Source organism: Protomyctophum bolini (assembly GCF_963924005.1).
Source record: "Protomyctophum bolini genome assembly, chromosome: 9".
In the NCBI taxonomy this organism is placed as follows: domain Eukaryota; kingdom Metazoa; phylum Chordata; class Actinopteri; order Myctophiformes; family Myctophidae; genus Protomyctophum; species Protomyctophum bolini.
In genome coordinates, this window is record NC_137870.1 from 14,513,025 (window position 1) to 14,534,772 (window position 21,748).

The following is a 21,748-nucleotide window of genomic DNA, read 5'->3' on the forward strand; positions in this document are numbered from 1 at the left end:
ACCAGAGAACTCCAGACTTCCCTCTCCAGAGCAACATTAGTGACTTCCTCCTGGGGGGTCCCGAGGCGTTCCAAGGCCAGTGAGTCTGAACCCTCCAACTACACCGTGGTCTGCCCCGGGGTCTTCTCCTAGTGGGACGTGCCTTGAGGAGGCATCTTAACCAGATGCCCGAACCACCTAATCTGGCTCCTTTCCAGGCGGATAAAAAACTGTTACTTTTCCAATAAAATTCCACAAAGCATCAAAATAGCAGATCTACAAGCTCGAAACACGTCATTTCGCACAGCGTTTCAAGCTCTTAGATCTATGAAGGGGCACGGTGGCGCAGTCAGTAGCGCTGTCACCTCACAGCTATAGGGCCCTGGGTTCGATTCTCGCTGGGGACACATGTGGGCGCTGGGGGTGTGTTCTCTCCTGGGCGCCATCAGCGCCCATACTCTATAGGTCCATGGTTCCCAAAGTGGGGTCCGCAATATAGCCAGGGGGTCTACAAAATAATTCATTACAGTGAATTATGGTAGCCTATGTGTGATATGTGAGCGTACCATAATCACAGTAATCCTTAATCATATTCCATCATTCAAGGGCTTTGGATCGAAATTAAACCCTTTCAGTTAGAGTATACTGCAGAGGCTGAGTGTCTGACTGTGACCAGCTGGTGGTCGTTGACGCTCGTTGATGCATCAAGGAAGGCAATTATGTTCCTGCACTGTCAGTCTGTCAAATAGTCCTACATCTATTCTAAGATAGCATCTTAAATAAAAGTTGTGAAAATGGGTTGTGACGCGTGTTGTGATGCCTTTGAAAAGTTTTAATACAAATAGTTCCAATGGCATCTAAATGTAAGGTTGTAACTCCAATGATACAGTATATGTGTGTATATGTTTGTTTGTGTGTTTGTTTGTGTGTGTGCGTCCATGCATGCGTGCTTTCGTGCGTGCGTGTGTGTGCATGCGCACGACGCACGTGCTTGCCTATTCTGAGCATCCAGAAGGAGGTCTAGACTTTCAGGCAGAGCTAACATGAGCTGTGTGGTTTGCTGCCCGCCATGGTTGCTCACTCATTCACTCTGTGGTCTGGTTGTTTGCAGAGAAACATGTCTGCCAGGACCACACTGGCCACAGCCTAGTAGTAGTGCAGCTCTCAATGTCTTCCCCCTCAACAGCGCCGTCGCTAAGACACACACGTAGGGATTGCGTAGGGCAACAAGCCAAGGGGGGCATCAAAAGGCCAATGAAATAGTCCGTGACGTCCCTGTCCCTCAAATGCAGTTGTAGACCAGATTGATGTAGAACAGTTTCATGTCAAGGACCCCCAAATTGATATATATATTTGGCCCGCAGACCCCCATCTGAAAATGTTTTGTGCCATGCATGGACCCCACAATTCTGTTCGTGAGGTGATTAAGGTTACTTTTAGGCATATTTTTGTGAGGTTAGGAATTAGGATTATAGAGTTAGGTTTAGGGATAGTTTTGTCAACATCCGATTTCACCATGGCGTCCTGACATGTCAAAACTTGACTTTCAGGGTGTCCCGTCATGTCAACACTTCTCAGGGCTACTCACAGAGCTGCAAAACATGACGCCTTGGTTGTGAGAACGGGTTTGCTCCTGTGAGCTATAGTCACTTCTTTTGGACTTGTTTGCTGCTTGTTGCTCTTGTCAATTCTGGCAATGCTGGACAGACATTGTATCCATGATAACTCCCCGTCTCTCTAGGTCGTCCTAGACGAGCCCTCCACTGTCGCTTCCAGTCATCCCGGTTCTCCATATATCTGGACAGTTCGTTGGTGCTTTGCGCTCCTGCGTCGTGGAGTACATCCACATATGTTAATGTGGGATGTCCTCGTGACCGGTGCCAGTGCGTTGGTTCCCAGAGCACTAGTTTGCTGGCTCTTGGTGTCTTTGGCAGTGTTCTGCTAGTCTCATTCTCCTGGCTGTTATTTGATGGCTCACCCTTGGCATTCCATCATACAGATTCTTGTTGTGAACATGTGTACTCTTGCTGATGTTAAGTACTGCATGCAGCATTCTGGTGTAGCACCCATCTAGAGACTTCTGCAGGTTTGGCTTCAGGGTCCAGCATTCACTGTCGAATAGGAGAACATACTCTACCGTTGCATAGAAGAAGCTGCATGAGTTTGGTTTGACGGGGAGGTTGGCCATGCCGTTCAGGGCCCTCCATGCAAGTGCCTTGTGCTTGCCAAATGTAACTTGCCAAGTGCCCCCTATAGTGCACTATTGCTATACTGGTGGCCAACATAGCAAGTGCAATAATAGACAATAGTACAGTGACGTTTGTGGGTCCTTGACTTGAACATGTTTGAACCACTGCAGGCTTAAACATTGATAGTGCTATTTATAGTGAAAGCACTGCCTGCTCCCTGTGTGGAAGAAAAACAGAAGGAGATAACATTTTACTGATTCAAGAATCAAGAAGGTTTTATATCGTTGCTGTCTGGCAGAAAACTCTTATCTCCATATTCTAACTTTTTGTGTTTATTTTCTTCATAAATTAACACAAAAAAGTGTCAAAAGTAGCAGATGTTCGTGTCGCATTTTGAGCTTCAAGATCATCTACTTTTGCTATTTTGCAGATTTCATAAACTACTGTGAACAACTATTACAATGTTATATTGTAGCCTACTTTGTTATTCATATCACACACGACTCTTATCTCTTAGCTCTTCAAAACCACTCAGTTGAAGCTTAAAGCTATTTAAGCTGTATTTCATCGGTACTACTGGCCAACATGTAGTGAAATGGTTTTCTTGGATACATTTTGGTACTTACTGTACAAAGATACAGTACTTACGACTTGCTGTGTCTTATAACTACACAAACCTAGCCTTCCTGTATGTGTATGGACGGCGAACATTCTGCAAGTGTAGTCCACCTACAAGTTGAAATGAGCTTGAAATGTAGAAACATTTTTGGCAAAGACAATTCGTGTGAAGAGTCGATTATTAGATAGAGCAGGGGTAAATGGTAAATGGTGGATTTATGTAGCGCCTTTATCCAAAGTGCTTTACAGAGATTGTGCATTACATTCACCCATTCACACACACATTCATACACCGATGCCGGAGGAAACCATGCAAGGCACCAACCTGCACATCGGGAGTAATTAGGAGTTCAGTGTCTTGCTCAAGGACATTTCAACACTAACTCTGGGGGAGCCCGGGTTCGACTTCGAACTGGGAACCTTGTGGTTCCTATCCGGTCACTCTACCCCATAGCCAATGCCGCCCAGGGGTCTTTTTCAGGCCAAGGACCCCTTAGCTGAGACAGAGATGAATCCGCCTCTACATGATAGCCACTCCACTGCCATAGATGTCTCTGAGTCATGCATTGGCTACCTAAAGTAGTGCCACCCTAACTACTTCACACCAGTAACTGTCCCCTGACCCCTTCACGGAGCTCTAGCACCGTCCTGACCAGGAGTACCATACCATTCAGTATATTTAATGTATTCACCAAGAATACATTTTAGTCTATGGAACGGAATATTTTTAGGGGACTTATGCTTCCTATAAAACGGCCAGAAACCATGCACTCACAGTCTTGGTTCTCATATCCCCGGGTTCAAGAGCACCAGACAGTAATGTGTACGTTGCAGCTATTTGGCTGTAACTCATTCTGGGGGTGAGTTCTACAACGCATAAATCCCCATGGCGGCGTGTTGTCTCCTCCGCGTCATCAGTGCCCATACCCGAGGGGAGGTTGGCGAAAGGGCCTCACATTAGATAATTGACACAGGTGTGAAAAATGGGTTACAAAATCGTGGAATATTATTTTATTTTATAGAATATCTATTTATAGAATGTCGCTCCATTGAATTCAATGTGATTTGGGTCACCACCCAGGGGCCTAATGTATAATTTACTTTGCCCTAAAACATCACCATGATGTTGGAATTGTAATTCAAAAAAACTGGGACCCTTATTTCACCGCCATACAGTGGATTCTTATTTGGGATACTTTGAACTTTCAAAAAATGCTACATACTAAATGCAAATTTCTCAATTTCTGACAAAACGGTGACTCGCAACACTCAGCATACATCAGAACAGCACATAAAAATCATATAAAAACAACAAATTAAGTACAATTTATTTATAGCCATTTCCAGTTTTAGTAATTAATTATGGTAATTACTCAATTTCTGACGAAACGGTGTGTCATATCACTCGGCATGGATTCAGCACATCAAAATCATTTAGAAACAACACATTAAGCACAATTATTTATCAACATTATAGCCATTTCCAGTTTTTATAGTGATTAATTATGCTAATTACTACATTTCTGACTAAATGGTGTGTCGAATCACTCTGCATACGGCATAAATGGATTCAGCACATCAAAATCATACAGAAACAACACATTAAGTAACTTTCCTAAAAAAATCCATCAGGTGGTGCCTTTTAGGCATTTGGGGCACTGACTACCACAATATTGTATTGAATTGTGTTGACAATTAAACTTTTCCAGCACTTTGACTTAAATGTTTTGGTTTGTTTGTTTAATGTCATGATCTTTTCTATCAATACTGTTAAATGTAAAATTAATGTAAAATTAATTTATTAATGAGTATTTTCAGAAATTTAACCACATAGACCTTGAATAGAAAGAAGAAGCGCTGCCGTGGTCCGTGCGTGTGGTTGTGCAAACTGAAAAAGGAGTGCTCGTTGGCGAGCGTTCAATGATGGTAATAGAAAAATATGTCCAAGGCACTCTGCTACAGTCAAGTAAAAAAGACCTCAATATAGACCTTTGGCTCTGCACTTGCTGTTTTTTCCATGTACTGTACACCAAAACCATTTAACCTTTTATAATAGTTCAAATAGCTGATCTACAAGCTCACAACGTGTCAATGTAGACGGCTAGTTGAACTATTTCTAAATATTTTACAAAATAGTAAGAAATGGCAAATAGTTTAGGGTTAAGGGGTATGGGGTGGCACAAGACAGGGCTCCATCATGTGTTTATACATCTACTGTCTGTACACACCTTCTGTTATGGCGCCTCATTCTGCCATTCTGAATGTCATCTGCCTCACCGTCTTTCTCTATAACTGCATCCCTCTGTCTGTCTGTCTGTCTGTCTGTCTGTCTGTCTGTCTGTCTGTCTGTCTGTCTGTCTGTCATGTCATTCATACACAATCTCTTCTTCTGTCTCATTCCATCTCTCTCTGCCTGCCTCCCTTTTATCTCTCTCTCTCTCTCTCTCTCTCTCTCTCTCTCTCTCTCTCTCTCTCTCTCTCTCTCTCTCTCTCTCTCTCTCTCTCTCTCTCTCTCTCTCTCAAACAGCAGATACCAGAGCTGGTATAGATGGGATATTTTCTAGCTCTAGACATTTGGTGCAGACGTAAAGGAGAACAGCTGCAGCCAGAGCAGCTCACGTGGGTTTCTCTAGGACTAGACTGGGTGTAAGTGGTTAAGTTAAAGCTGCTTCTCCTACAGACCATCAAAGACCAACATGCACTGTAGCTGGAGCAGCCATATGCTCCACTAACGTCATATAATGAGGCTAGAGACACAGAGAGAGAGAAGAGGCTCAGCCCAAATGTAAAGCAGCCATTTTCTACAGCTGTCAACTTATTATTGAGGACGGCGACTTTTATTCCATTAACACTAAAGACAGCGGGTTGGTGGGGGGGGGGGGGGTGGAATTGAAATTGGGAAATGGGGGAGGGAAGCTCAGTCTGGGGTGAGCTGTTTTGCATTTTGAATGTTTTTCCGTCCGTCTTCTGTCTGTCTGTCTGTCTGTCTCTCCCGTTTTATCTGATTCAAATTCTCTCTCTCTCTCTCTCTCTCTCTCTCGTTCCATCATTGTATGCTGGTCACTAACAACTTGTATGCTTTGCAACATGGCTACAACTTACAAGCCCATGCCTTCTTGTTCCCTGAGTCTCATGTGCATCTTTCCTGGATCAGCAGTCCTGTGACTACGCCTCACAGACTATTCACATATTTCACAAAATGTTGGTCCGGGCATGATTCTTCTTGGTTCCTGCAGATATCGTTTGGGTTGTTGCGGAATTGTGAATATGTACAGAAATCAGAATGCTGAATGGCAATGGGCCAAGTAATCAAAAAATGTGTATGTACTTAAAAGCTAGGCTCCGGTGAGCCATTCCTTCAAAAACATTATTTTCCCTGAAGAAGTTTAGTCAAACAATGTTGCTTGTTTGTGCACTTGTAGTTCTTTTGGCACAAATGCAGCTATTGTCAGGCATCAGCACAGCAGTCAAACTATTGTGAATTAATTATTAATAAAATACTACATTAGTTAACTTACTGTGTAACTTCAATATTATATTGAGTAACTTAAATACTACATTTAGTTGACATGGACTGATATTTCTGGGTTATTGGTTGAAATGTTGTTTGCATATACCTGTGGTTTCTGTCCAAATACTGCCATCTGTCTCTGTGGTTAAGTTGCTAACAGCAGCCCTTTGATTTACTTCAGTGGTTCCCAAACTGGTCAGGGTGGGATTCACTCATCAGTAAAAAAATTAAAAATAAGTTATAAAGTTATAATTTAATGACTTTTAAGATCTTTGTAATACCAAATTGGCCAAATTGTCAAATTTACATAAGAAGGTAGCAAACATTGTGAAAATAGCCGATCTACAAGCTTGTAGTTTGGCTAATTTCACAATATTTATGTGGAACGGAGTCGAACTAAAGGTAATGGCTGCAATTCCAGCTGCTCGTCAGGGTGGGGACTCCCCAGTTCAAATAGGATTATTTCAGGTTGTGGCCTGAAATGTTGTTGTTTTACTCTACGGTGGCCAGACGTCCCACTTCGTCCCGGATTGTCCCAGTTTCAGCTGCGTAAATATCTTTAAAACACTAAAACGTCCCGGTTTTCAGCATTCACTATCAAATTGTCACAGTTTTCACCACAATTAAAAATAACTCCTGTGCTTACATACAGTCTACGTATGTTCATCGTGTTCTGTTCTTTGGAAGTCACTAGGTGTGCTAAGTGCTAAAAATAACCCTCCTGATGAAAACACCAGGTGAAAACTAAAAACAAACAAAACATTCAAAGAGAAAGAAATTAACAAAACAATATATAAATACATTTTAAAAAAGAGGTACACATTTCTCCCCAGTGGAAAAAAAAGCTTGAGTTAAAGCTGCACTATGTAACTTTCCTCTTCCACTACGGATTTAAACCCGGTTTCCTGTGCAAGTGCTACATTTTTACTATTGAGATAATAGAGCCTGCCTGCTTGCTCAGGGGATAAATCCTGTGTCTATCTGATAGATGATGGGCAAAAGGTGCACAGCACACCGATGACCGGTCCCTGTGAGGTGCCAGCCAACGGGAAAGCTACCTAATGAAAAAAAAAAATGTCGTAGCTGCATGCCAATGCCATATTGAGGACACAGAGGAGAAACTGCCTCACGGTATGAAGTATCTATTTGAGACATGACCTTTGACATGATCTAAAATGTCTCTGAAAACAACGACAATTATATACGTCTTATTGATTTTATTCATTAAAGAAAACGTTATATAATGCCGCTTTAAGCAGGTATCATGCTGCTGAAAAGCACCATTACTGTTGGTGTAGCACTCACTCATTACTGCAGAACAAAGACCTTAAAAGATAGAGCAAAGAACGAACAGGGACAGATCTGGCTACGTACGCCAAACTAATGTCGTCGTAAACCGCCATAATGGTCTGAGAGAGAGGCTATTCAATTCATCAGAAGGCTCTAGCAGCACATTTACAACTGCGCATTATGTGAAGAGAACACATACAGTACGGCAGATAATAATGCGCACAATTTGCGTTTATTAAATGTGACGCGTGCAGTCCAGCTGCCGCCCGCTGCTGCCAAACCGGTTCAGAGGTTTTATGAGGAGCCAGAGTAGGGTGTCTATGTAGACTATAGGAGAGTATTGTCATTGAGGGGACAGAAAACAGTGCTCGAGCGCTGTTCATGCAGCACTGGAGAGTGACAATCTGGAGTTTTAATTACATTGTTTTCAATGAGAGTGGCGTAAATATCAGCAGTTTTAGGCATGTGTGCAACATGACAACTTTTTAAAGTATTGCAGTGACAAGTTAACTAAAGTGTGTGCGTGTGCGCGTGTTTGTGTGTGTGCTCGGCCGCGTGCACGTGTGTATTAGTGTATTCGTTTATAGAGCGTCACAGTCCCTCCCCCTTTCAGAACAACGAGTGGCCCAGGAAATGGTTCTCCATTCATTTTCACCATAGGCGATTCCAAAAGTATTTATTTAAACACGGTTACGCCGCGGACAAAGCCAACTCGGATCGTGACAAATCATGACAATGAACACAATGTTTTGGGCCGATCAAATTATTTATAAGAAGAAAAACAAAACAAATAGTGTTGTCTCCTGCCTTTATTTTCTTCTTTCTAATGATTTGATCGGCCCAAAATATTGTGTTCATTGTCATGATTTGTCACGATCCGAGTTGGCTTTGTCCGCGGCGTAACCGTCCTTAAATAAATACTTAAAGAAAATCCTATGGGAGAAATGCATTGCATTTCATTTCCTGGGCCACTCGTCGTTCTGAAAGGGGGAGGGACTGCGACGCTCTATTCCGCACCTCCCATAATATATTGATAAGGCCCCCAGCCAAAAACCACTTGACCATTGTAGAGAGAAATGCTGTTTTCTCAGAACCCATGGGGTCTAACAAGACCGCAAGGACATTTTTTGGTGCTATCCCTTTTGGACTGAGTGTAATCTGTTGCTGTTTATACATTCTGTCTAATAAACTATTCAATCAATCAATCAATTAATGAATCAATCAATCAATCAATCAGTACTGAGTTCAAGCCCAGTCTGTTACCAGGGGTATACACTATACCACTCTCTGCTCTCCCTGCTCTGTCTCTGCATGACTCCTGCCGTGGCTAAACAACTGAAACTGACTGAATAACTATGACTGCATTTGATGCACAGGGTCAGTACAGGTTTGATGTTTGTTTGGTGATGCTGCTGTTGCTCTGCGTGCATGCGTCCTCACTGCTAGCGTGTGCGTGTGTGTGTGTTCATGCTTGTGTGTGCTGTATCCACTTTCAAATGGAGCTAGCAGACACTGACCTTGATATCTTCTCTTAAGCATGAAGACACCAGAGACATGTTATTAAAACTGGACACAGACAGACAGAGACAGACGGAGAAATAGAGAGACATATAGTATAGCGAGTGAGAGAATGGAAGAGAGCAAAAGAGAGAAAGGCATTAAAAGAATATGCAGAGAAACAGCTGGAAGTCCAGGCAGTAGACCTGTCACGATAATGTCATTTTACTTGACCAATAATTGTCACTCAAATGATTGCGATTAACGTGCTGGCCGGTTAGCTCAACCGTCTGGGCACCTATAGGCTGCGTGTCACTCCCCGTCTCTCTCCCCATTCTTCCTGTCTCTCTCTCTACTGTCTACAATCAATAAACGCATAAAAGCCCCTAAAACTAATATTAGAAATAATAATTAAAATAAAATAATATGATTGCGATTAACGATTTCAAATTAATTAATTCTGTTTCTGTCGATGAACAACATTTATCGGAAAATTATGAATAAAAACTGCATTTCTGTTTGGCTTTTAGGCTTGCACAGGGCAGATACAGTATGATATTACTTCATACTAACAAAAAAGAAAACATTAATAGTGCAAATAGCCGATCTACAAGCTCATAATGTTTTGAGCTCGTAGATCGGCTATTTCTTCTAATTTTGAAAATGTTTCAAAACATTTCTAACATGGAAATGATTGACGATTATGCAAAAAAAAAGTGATTATCTCAAACAATTGCGATTAGGCAATTATGTAATAACTGTGACAGACAGCCATACAGCAGGCAGAGAGACAATGAAAAGCAGAGAGAGACAGACAGACAGACAGAGAAATGAATGGAGAGAGACAGACAGATAAATGAATGGAGAGAGACAGGAGTGAAATGAAGAGAAACCAAGATGAATGGTGGAGAGGCAGAAAGCAGGGTGGGGTGGAGGAGTGACTCACCAACACATTTCTTTTCTCTTTTTTTTCTCCCCCTATACAGACAATCTGGAGGTGCAGTCATCAAGAACAGGTAAGAGAGAGAGGGGAGGGGGGAGAGAGAGAGAGACAGAGAGAGAGGGAGGGGAGGGGGGGAGAGAGAGAGAGAGAGAGAGAGAGAGAGAGAGAGAGAGAGAGAGATAATATGAGAGGGGATGAGAGAGCAGGAGGGAGGGACAAGGTGTAGGGGAACAAAGAAGTTAAATCTACACTGAATTTTAATCAAAACCACACTTGTACAGGTGTGACCATATGGCACATGCATTGTCCCTTCACTGAACAAAGGGGCAAGAAGCGCACACGTGTTCACACGCTGTCTGTCTGTCTGTCTGTCTCTCTCTCTCTGTCTTTCTGTGTGTGTCTCTCGCTCTCTACCTCTCTCTTTCTCTCTCTCTCTCTCTCTCTCTCTCTCTCTCAAAAATTCAAATATGCTTTATTGGCATGACAAGCATTCTTATATTACCAAAGCAAATTGCCAAATGCAGTTTGATACAAATTAATAATACATTATTCAGAATCAGAACAAATAATGCAAACAAGACAAGGGAAACAAACAACATGACATGAGTTAATTAAATGTTGCGTATAGCCTGCGGAGTTAGTTCATGCAGACATACTCGAGGGGGTTCATGCTGTGCTCAAAGGCGCATACTATACTCAAGGGGTTAACATGCTGCATTACTATGTGGGTGTGTAAGTGTGTGCAAGTCCCACACGTCATTCGCTGATGTGGCAGTCAGCTGACCAATTGGGCAGGCTACTTAAGCTCACCAGTCTGCATGCTCTTCCTGCCTTCCTCTGCATATGGTTCCTGGTTGTTATGTGATGGTGTTGGGGTGGTGACCACAGAGTGTAAAGAAGGATAGAGACTGAATTGCCCCCCCCCCCCCCCTATTCATGTCAGTGGAAGTTGTGGAAGTTTTGATGTATCTACAGAATAGATAGTCTGTCAACAGTTCCGGCGAGAGGAGAAGAACAGGCTGAAGCCTATTTACTCGCTTTGAGTCTGAGAGTCTTTGAGTCTGAGAGTCCACTCCAAAAAGCAAATGACCAATTGGAAGAAAAAAAACGCTGTGTTGAGTGTATGAGTGAATGCAGAGATTCTTGGATATTGGAATGTCGCTTCTCTCTCTCTCTCTCTCTCTCTCTCTCTCTCTCTCTCTGAGGATGATGATAAGTTCCATAAGATCCTAGATTACTAAGTCTATGCTTTGATGTACTATGTTGTGTTTACCTTGCTTACTATACGCCACCTGCTAAATGCCTGAATTGTAATGTAAGTTGTCCATGTGTCTCTCTCTCTCCATGGTGCAGCCTGGGCGAGGAGTTCTACAAGGAGGCTATAGAACACTGTCGCAGTTACAATGCCCGCCTGTGTGCCGAGCGCTCCATGCGCCTCCCCTTCCTCGACTCGCAGACCGGCGTGGCCCAGAGCAACTGCTACATCTGGATGGAGAAGAACCACAGAGGTCCAGGTGTGTGTGTGTGTGTGTGTGGGTGTGTGTGTGTGTGTGTGTGTGTGGGGGTGTGTGTGTGTGTGTGTGTGTGTGCGGCAAAGAACACCCTCTATCGTAAACACTGAAAACGCCAATACACGTCAAAATGGCATCAATGGTGGTCTGTGCGTTGGATTGGCATGCGTCAAAATACAGTGAGTTAACACCGTGTTTTCAGAGCTGATTTGGAACACGGGTCACTCAATGCGTCCACCATGATGACCTAATGAATATGTTGTTGTTGTTGTTGTTGTTGTTGTTGTTGTTGTTGTTGTTGGATACGATTTTGTCCACAACTCCATGCTGTTGGAAAATGTTGATCAAAATCACAATTCTTCTACATTCGCTTATTGTGTAGAATTCTTGTAAATTAAGTAATGCATGATGTTTAGCAATAATAATAATAAACTCTTGAGAGCGTAAAATTAAACCAAATATTTGGTTTCGTTTAACACTCTCAAGAGTTAAAGATCTAATAAGGTTCCACTTCGCTACCAACTCTCCATCATTTAGCTGGGGACCAACTGGAACCCCCCCCCCCCAAGGACTACTGGTGGTCCCCGGACCACTGGTTGAACCACTGCTATTGTATTTTCTGTTTACTACAAGCTCGCGAGGCGTTGCGTCACGTAGCGTTGTTTAAGTGGTTAAATAATGTGTAAAACATGCCATGGTAATTATAGCTTGAATGTAGCTATATAGCGCCTTTCATGAACCCAAGGGCGCTTTTCAAATGTATGTAGTATTTACTGGTATGTACTATTTTTCTCATTCCATACTTGCAAAGAAATTGTTTTCTTTGTGATACCGATGAATAGGAACTCAAAGTATACTATGTTGGTTCCATTGATCGAAAGCCGGAACACAATCGATTGGTTAAATACAGTTAAGTACAGTTAAGTACAGTTATGATGTATAAGTTTGCTGATGACACATCTTTAGTAGGTCTTATTACCAACGGGGATGAATCCGACTACCGCAGAGCAGTAGAGGAGCTGGTGAGATGGTGTGAGAGTTACAACTTGATTCTAAACATCTCTAAAACCAAAGAGATGTTCATCGACTTTAGGAAAAAGATCTCGAGTCCCCTCCCCCCTCCTCAATGGGGAAGAGGTAGAAAGAGTCTCCTCCTTCCGGTTCCTTGGGACCACCATCCATGAATCCTTATCATGGGATCTCAACACCAGTCTCATAATAAGCAAATCACACCAGCGTCTCTATTTCCTGCGGCAGCCAAGCAGCCATGACTCACTTCTATAGGGCTACTATTGAAAGTGTTCTTACCTTCTCAATGCTTGTCTGGTTTGGTCACACAACCTCTCAAGTCGAAGCTGGAAAGAGTAGTACGTCGTGCATCAAAAAACATTGGATGTAGCCTCCCTACACTTTCCTCACTCTACGTCATCAGAATAATTATGAAGGCCAAAAAAATCATAGCAGACAACTCCCCTCCTGCACATTACCTCTTCAATCTCCTCCCATCAGGCAGGAGATATAGAAGTATCAAGAGCTCAACATCTCGCTTCAGAGACAGCACTTACCTCGTAGCCATTAGACATCTGAACTTGACTCATTAGGCACAGTTGGGCTGATGGATGTATGTATGTAGCAATATGCATATAGCACTTTAAAAAAAAAACTGAACGTAATCCCTATGCTGCTGGCTTTTGTAGTGTATTGTCCTTGTTTTTGTATCTATGGTTGTCTGTATATGTTGAGTATGAACCAAGACAAATGTCAACTCACATGGCAATAGATTATTGAATCTTGAATCTTAAATTTAACATTTTTAATGCCCTAACGCCCTGATTCAGAACATTTTGAGAACCACTGGATTACACCATTTTGTAAATGTTTATTTAATTTAATTTTGTATTTTTGTGTATATATATATATGAACAAAACGTCACTGGTGTTTTGGAACTGCTCTGTTCTGGCCATGTGGAAAACCAGAACAGTGCTCAGCTGGGGTTAATTATCTCTTGGTCTGGTACCAGGGAGTTTTCTGATCCACACAGGATGATGCAGCCTCTTTACATCCTGTTGGAATTTAATCCTGGCCTCCAACTTAATTTACAAAGATTAGACATTCACAAGCATGACATCAGGCTCAGGCCGGTCGATAAACTTGGGATATCAACCTATGTTTGGGCTCCTGAACGTCTCCAGCTGTGTTTCCATGCTCTTGTCAGTACTTTACTTTCCATTGGTTCAATGTAAAACCCACAGACATACTTTCACTTGAAACATTAATAATAATACAAAATGGTAAATGGTGCATTTACCATATATAGCACATTTTATCCAAAGCGCTTTACATAGATTGTGATTGCATATCTAGTAGATTATTTTAGCTTTGTGTGATACTGTATAAGTAAGGCATTAAATTACACAGAAAACATTAATAAGATACAAGGTTTCATGCCCAACAACAGTGATGATGATACGCAGCGTTATGGAAAACCAGGCTGTGGCTTTAATTCATCCTCCTAACCTTTTTCCTGAAGGAAGGACATGGAGTGCATTGGCTGAGAGCTGGTTCCTCATTCTTGTCAGAGCCATCCTTAGGATGTGGCTGTTATAAATATCACAGATGCTAGGCAAATCTTTACCTGTGAGTTTCGATGCTGCTTTCTCTACCCTACTTAGCGCCTTCCTGTCATCTGCTGAACAATTTCAATAACACACTGAGGTGAGAACACTGTTCTTATCACAGCTCTGTACAAAGTCACACATCCCTCCCTTTGATATCCTAAACTTGAGTTGTGTGACAGACGTTTTTATTGACAGAGACGAATATATTGTCTCTGTCGGATGGAAACCTCATATGTCCAAAACCCTTAAGTCAATCAGAAGCGTTAATATTGTAGCCGCGAGGTAGCGATGATCTTTTTAATGAGCCCCTAACATCGACGTTCTGTTCAATCACCTCAATCTAAGCCTCAATTTCTGAGAGAAACGCGGCCAAAGATTGCTGTTATCACAGAAGTCTATAGAGCGACCATTTCGGTCAGGGCAACAGGGTCTGTTAGTGTTTACCATTAGATCCATCTAGCATTAGATTAGCAACCGCAATATAATCAGATGATCGTCCTTGGCAGTCTGTGACTTTGCACAAAAGTCGTCCAAAGTCGTCCTAGGCAGTCAGTGAGTTCAAGTATGCTCGAAGGGCTCAATATTTAAATGTTTGTTCTGTGGATTCTATATTGCTGTGGATTCTATGTTAATCTGTATATTAGCCTAAGTCTTATGCCCTTAAGGGTTCATGTTATGCAATAACTGTATCTTATGCTCTGCTTCTGGGAGGTTTGTGATCTCAGATATTCTGTGTGTTGCCTTTAGGAGGAGCAGAGTCACACCGCCAAACTGAATGCAATATGGCATTGCAATAAAGTATTATTCCTGACGAAAGTGTCTAACTGATCTTTGACAATCTGGAACCCCTTTGTTTTGAAGATGTTTAAAACCCATTTAGGCCTAAGGCCGATTCTAAAAACGCCTTCTAAAGTTTTTCTGAAAAACTTCAAATATTTATATAGCAGCATCAATGTTTTGTAATTTTTGAATACTGTACATACTGTACAGAACCCAAAAATGGGTTCCTGGGCTGAGGGGGTAAAACACCAAAAGGGGTTTCCGCCCAGGGTTAAGATTGAATTGTTATGAACACACACACACACACACACACACACACACACACACACACACACACACACACACACACACACACACAAGTCTACATACAATGAATGCAGGAGAGGTGACAGACAGCAACCCTGGAGTGCACCCATCCTAATGGACCTTGACTTTATTGTGCTTGTGATCTATTGCCCCCCAAATCAAATGTCCCAATTGCACGTGGACCAGCTGTAGGAGTTTGTCATGCAGCCTCGCTGGAATAATGATTAAAAAGCATAACTAAAATCAATAAACAGGACACGTGCGTACAGTAGGTACTAGGTAGCGTTGGCCTCTGGGTGTTGGGGGGATGGATTAAATGATGCAGTGTCCTCGACATCCTCTCTGAGCCTGAAACAGGTCAAGCGTCACACTGGACAAATACATGGATACTAGTAGTTTTATAAACACCTTCATAATAGCACAATGTCACAGGTCTAGTTTAGACAACCAACATTTTGTCTGTTTTTAGTGGCTGGAACAATCAAACAGTTGATCACCGGTCATAAAACCGATATATTCTGATATATAAGTGTACTACATATGTTGTCGATGCCATATGTAGGTAAACAAATAAAATAAGCAACGTGTAACTGGAGCTGTGTGTGTGTGAGAGAGTGCGTGTGTGCGTGCTTGCATGCGTCCGTCCGTGCTTCTCTCTCCAGTTATGTATTTGACCATTTAGTATCCACCTGTTTCCCAAGGAGCTTACTGGGGAAAACACATTAAGTGAATGTGTGCTTCACTTCCTATTCAGTTGTCAGAACCAGTGATGCCATGCCATGTCTGCTTATTATAAGCGACTTTTGGTTTGTCTTTCTGTAAAGTAGCTTGTAAATATTGGTAGTTGCTGGTTGTGTTTGTTTGGGCTTGTTTCTAAAGTGTAGCTGCTTATTTTGCCTTGTTTCTAAAGTGTTCAGTAGTTTCTTATTTGGATTATATTTTATTGGAATTTTATTTATATTTCTTCCTAATGTTATTTAAACTACTGGTTCGGTTCCCACATTGTATCACGTCAAGGACCCCCAGATTAATAATGTAATTGTCCACGGACCTCCATCTTAAAATATTTTTGTGCCAAAATTATTCAAAATATTTCTTGTAGATCTGCAATTTTCAAATAGCTGATGTAAATGGTAAAACACAGCCTAGTTGTTTCTTGGGCTTGTTTTCATAGACATGGCCACTTGTTGCTGTTTGCAAAACCTGGCAACACTGGTCACAGCAGCATCAGCAGCCAAGAAGGTAATGGCAAAACATCTCCGGTTTACATCCCGTATCTGCATGAAGTAGGCGGACGCCTTTTTAGGAGACCATTTGTAGGATTACAGTATGTTTGCCCTCTACGCCTATTTGACTTCTTTCTTTCTTTCTTTCTTTCTTTCGATTAATTTGCGTCTGTCTGTCTGTCTGTCTGTCTGTCTGTCTGTCTGTCTGTCTGTCTGTCTGTCTGTCTGTCTGTCTGTCTGTCTGTCTGTCTGTCTGTCTGTCTGTCTGTCTGTCTGTCTGTCTGTCTGTCTGTCTGTCTGTCTGTCTGTCTGTCTGTCTGTCTGTCTGTCTGTCTGTCTGTCTGTCTGTCTGTCTGTCTGTCTGTCTGTCTGTCTGTCTGTCTGTCTGTCTGTCTGTCTGTCTGTCTGTCTGTCTGTCTGTCTGTCTGTCTGTCTGTCTGTCTGTCTGTCTGTCTGTCTGTCTGTCTGTCTGTCTGTCTGTCTGTCTGTCTGTCTGTCTGTCTGTCTGTCTGTCTGTCTGTCTGTCTGTCTGTCTGTCTGTCTGTCTGTCTGTCTGTCTGTCTGTCTGTCTGTCTGTCTGTCTGTCTGTCTGTCTGTCTGTCTGTCTGTCTGTCTGTCTGTCTGTCTGTCTGTCTGTCTGTCTGTCTGTCTGTCTGTCTGTCTGTCTGTCTGTCTGTCTGTCTGTCTGTCTGTCTGTCTGTCTGTCTGTCTGTCTGTCTGTCTGTCTGTCTGTCTGTCTGTCTGTCTGTCTGTCTGTCTGTCTGTCTGTCTGTCTGTCTGTCTGTCTGTCTGTCTGTCTGTCTGTCTGTCTGTCTGTCTGTCTGTCTGTCTGTCTGTCTGTCTGTCTGTCTGTCTGTCTGTCTGTCTGTCTGTCTGTCTGTCTGTCTGTCTGTCTGTCTGTCTGTCTGTCTGTCTGTCTGTCTGTCTGTCTGTCTGTCTGTCTGTCTGTCAGTCAGTCAGTCAGTCAGTCAGTCATCGGAAACACGTTTGTTTGGACTGCTGATTTGCAGCTTCATTAAATCAATGTGTCTGATCAAATTTGATTCCAATTGATTGCCAATTGATTCCTCTCCAGACGCATTTGTGAGGGGGCCTTTGGCCTGCCAGGTGCACCGCTGTGGATTCAAACCCACAACCTACCCGGGGGCAGGCAGGCACCTGGGCACTGAAACCCAGCCTTTTCTGATCAGTGATGATGACAGTGTGATGACTAATTTCCTTGCATGTTTTGTTGTGTGTGTTTTTCTAGGCCACGCACCCGGTCAGTTGTACACGTACCCCGCACGCTGCTGGCGCAAGAAGAGGCGGCTAAACATCCTAGAGGACCCGCGGCTTGGACCAATCGAGTTCAAGATCGGTAAGAAACAGGAACAAATACAGAGCGTAGTGATTGGAGCAAAGATCAGTGAGTTGAAAGTAGCCGATGAACGTCCAATCTATCTTTGATTGAGCCTTAAAATAAACTGCACGTGGTTAAGTGGTCAGATGGGTGGGCCGTGAGCGCTTTCACTGTGTTGTGACTGTTGTCCCCTCTGCCCTCAACTTTGTGTCTCTCTTTTTGGACCTACAGTGTTAATTTAACTTTGAGAGACATGGATATTTCCTTTACTGTCTAGACGGAGCCTTATCAAAACTCTCACTGAGGCTTAAAATTACTCAACAAACCAAAGGATGTACTTTAGTGCTTACCAGCGTTTTGAAAAAAGGACAAGGACAGCAATTTAAATGCTAATGTTTCAGGCTATAGCAGGCCTTCATCAGAACATCTTACTAATGGCTTCTATTCATCTTGTGTTTGTTGAAATCAAGAACAACTTACACTTGCAAAATCCCAAATTCATTTGTGAAAATGAAATTGTCTGCCTTCATCTCGGAATAAACAAAGAAAGCATTAGTGCGCTCAGTTCTCTGAATAAACAAAGAAGCATTATGTGCGCTCAGTTCTATCACTTGTCATTCCAATTCTGTCAACTTTAAAGTCTGTCTTTTTCACAGTTTGGAACCAGTGTTGATTTTGACAACACATTTTGATTTACTTTTAGTCATAGTCTTTTGAATACATTTTCATTTGGTTTTAGTCTCCTGAAATGTTTTAGTCGACTAAATATTATACGATTTTATTCAACTAAATCTACAGTTGATTTTGTTGACACAAATGCATTTTGGCGGGCCTTGCTGGTGTCGTAATGCAAAATAGCCCACAAGCTACAAGCTCACAGCGCGACACGTTGTGAGCTTATAGATCTGTTATTTTTATACAATGATCTTTTCTCCAACATTTTAGTCTATTTTTTATTTGTTGACGAAATAGGCATTATATTTAGTCATAGTTTAATTCATCATGGCTTCGTTTTTATTTAGTTTTCGGCAGTGAAAAAAGTAGTCAACGAAAAAATTTCGTCATAGTTATAGTCAACGAAATCAACACTGTTTGGAACCCCATCTACACTGAAAATGTACAAATGGAACCAAATATACCTGTAAGGCTAAAGGCAGTACATTTGCTTCCATTTGTACACTCCCAGAGTTACAGACCCATATGGGTCCATTTGACAGACATATACTGAAAATGGAGCAGGAGACGGGCTTGCAGAAAAGAAACACATTTTACTTGGATCCAGGCCAGGACAACAAAAATGTAGGCGTACAACTGAAAGAAATGCAAATCAAAAATCAAACGGCACCTTCTCATTCATTTTTATTGATAACGAACACACTTATTGATCAGACTCATCGAGCTGGGTTCTTATCGAGCCCACTATCGAGAATTTTCTATTATTTTGTGGAAAGAATGGAGACGGCAAAAAATAAATGTATTCTGAACAGAACCAGTATCTTTTACTAGGGCCTTCAAATACAGTACTTTTCTAACAGACGGAAGGCAAGTGACCTTTTTACTCTTGGAAAATAATATTGAAGAAACTGTTAACTGGTTAATATGTGTACCATCACTTTAAAAGTGTAGTTTTGTTTCCCCGGGCAGCGCTGGTTGGCAGGTATCAATACACTTTTAGACAGACATGTTTGTGCCAGCATGGGTGATTATATTTATTTCTTGATCGCCTCTTGCCTTGATTGTTTAAATATGACATCATGGGTCGCTATGCTGGATAACAGGCTTGACCAAAGCTTATTGATACCGGGTAATCAATAAGCTTGTTATCCAGTCACACCTTCTGTGTGACTGGGAATTTACAGGTTTCATTTTAATGCGTAGTGCTGAACGTAAACCTACAGTATATGGGGAAAATGTGTCTTCAAGAGGCTGCTCTGTGAAATCTAAATCAGTGGTTTTCAACCAGTTGTCCTTGAGGTGGTTCCAGATGGTCCCCAGCTAAATGATGGAGAGATGGTAACCAAACCCTTATAGATCTTTAACCCTTGAGAACATAAATGAGCGTAAAATGAAACCAAATGGATAATTTTACACTCTCAAGAGTTACATTTTTGTTAAACGCCTGCATTACTAGTTAATATACAGTAGAAGAAGTCTACACAATGTAAAGAATGTTCTTTCACAATGTAAAGAATTATATATATTTTTGATCAATACATCATGGAACTGTGGACACAGTCTTATCCAACAAAATAAATATGCTGAATAAATGATGGGCCTCGATATGAAAAGGGTTGAAAACCACCGATCCAAATGAGTAGAATTGAGTGCATGTCAGCTTGCTGCTGCTGGTGTGTGTTTCACTTCAACCATGCGTCGCTGTTAATAACTTTCCTGCAGACGTTGAGGCGTCTCTGAAGAAAGAAGGGGGGATTCCAGAGGGTCCGGTGTTAGAGTCTCTGCTGGCTGGAGAGACCCCGGACAAGAAGATAGAGACCAAGGAGGAGGAGCCTATGAGTGAATGTCAGGTAAGACACATATTATGCATGTATGTACTGTATGTACACGCATGCACTCTCTCTTTCTCTGAGCCCTTGTAGTTGTGAACGTGTCTTTTTGGCTATGACAGAGTCTTCCGCAGCTCCAATAGTTCCCTCCTGGCATTGGTGTGTGTGTGTGTGTGTGTGTGTGTGTGTGTGTGTGTGTGTGTGTGTGTGTGTGTGTGTGTGTGTGTGTGTGTGTGTGTGTGTGTGTGTGTGTGTGTGTGTGTGTGTGTGTGTGTGTGTGTGTGTGTGTGTGTGTGTGTGTGTGTGTGTGTGCGTGTGCGTGTGTGTGTGCGCGTGTGCGTGTGTGTGTGTAATTTGTTTTTAACCTGGCCTAGCCAGCATGCTTTCTGGTCTAGAGGAGCGGGCGCGCAAGGAGCAACCGCTGGAGAATATTGGTTCACCGCTCTGATTATTTATTTCATTTTAGAGGCATATGGCACTTTAGAAATGTGTAGATACCTTGTATACCAGGGATATTCAACTCAATTAGGCAGGGGGACACAATTGTAGAAATTACTTGAAGTCGAGGCGAGGGCCACAATAACCCAACAATAAACATACATTTTGTCACACCATTTTACCCTGTGTAAAATATTCAATTTTAAAGTATTTTAAAGATATTCCTAAAAAAAATGGAGCTGGGAACTTCTCCTTTGGTCCACCCATTCCTAGGACATGTGGTCCAGTAAAACAAAATATAAAGTGAGGGGCGCTCTTCTCATCGTACATCATCCATTCATTGTAAATGAGATTTATGTTAGGACAAAATAGCCAATTTGCCAGTCCAGACCAAGTGGTCATTTTGACCGTTTTTTATTATTATTTTGAAGTTGATTATCTTTGCCCATGAAGCTTTCAGAAGGTTCCCCTTCCATGACCATCATCATCCATCATCATTATATCATCTCAGAAATGTTTGACATCTGAAAAAAATTCTAAATTTTAAGCACATGCTAATTTTGCTGATTTTACTTCAGACATGCTAGTGTTAATGTTTGTGTTAGGACAAGAATCCACACTATAGCTAAAAAAGCCGATTGTGATGTATGGGATTTTTCTCTATCACTCTATCACTACACATGAGTGAAATTCACCCGAACACCCTTTCGCCAACCCCACCTAAATCATCTTGAATATCACTGCTGTATACACACTGTATGTTCATGGTTTGTTTATTGAGTGAGAAAACCCTCTCTTAATTGCACATTAAGTTAATCATCACTGTCAGCTATTTCTTGCCACTTTAGTGTGACACTGTAGAATGAAGTAGTAGGACTATTAATTGTATTAATTTACAAATAAACTAAAAAAGTTTAAATATGGAGATGCAAAGTTTCTGCCTGACAGCAAAGATCTCTCTCTATATAGTCTATACTTCCATCGCTGCAGATGCATGC

General features: G+C 41.9%; 1 protein-coding gene across 1 annotated transcript in view; it reads left to right on the plus strand.

Moving 5' to 3' along the window:
- Positions 1-21,748, plus strand: part of dpf1 (double PHD fingers 1) — a gene marked incomplete at its 3' end in the record, with an annotated part of 75,786 nt that overhangs the window by 21,649 nt on the left and 32,389 nt on the right. The window contains exons 2-5 of the mRNA XM_080772722.1: positions 10,071-10,100; positions 11,381-11,541; positions 17,719-17,826; positions 20,206-20,333. Of these exons, the coding sequence (XP_080628848.1) occupies positions 10,071-10,100; positions 11,381-11,541; positions 17,719-17,826; positions 20,206-20,333 (427 nt within the window). The remainder of the gene's footprint in view (positions 1-10,070; positions 10,101-11,380; positions 11,542-17,718; positions 17,827-20,205; positions 20,334-21,748) is intronic.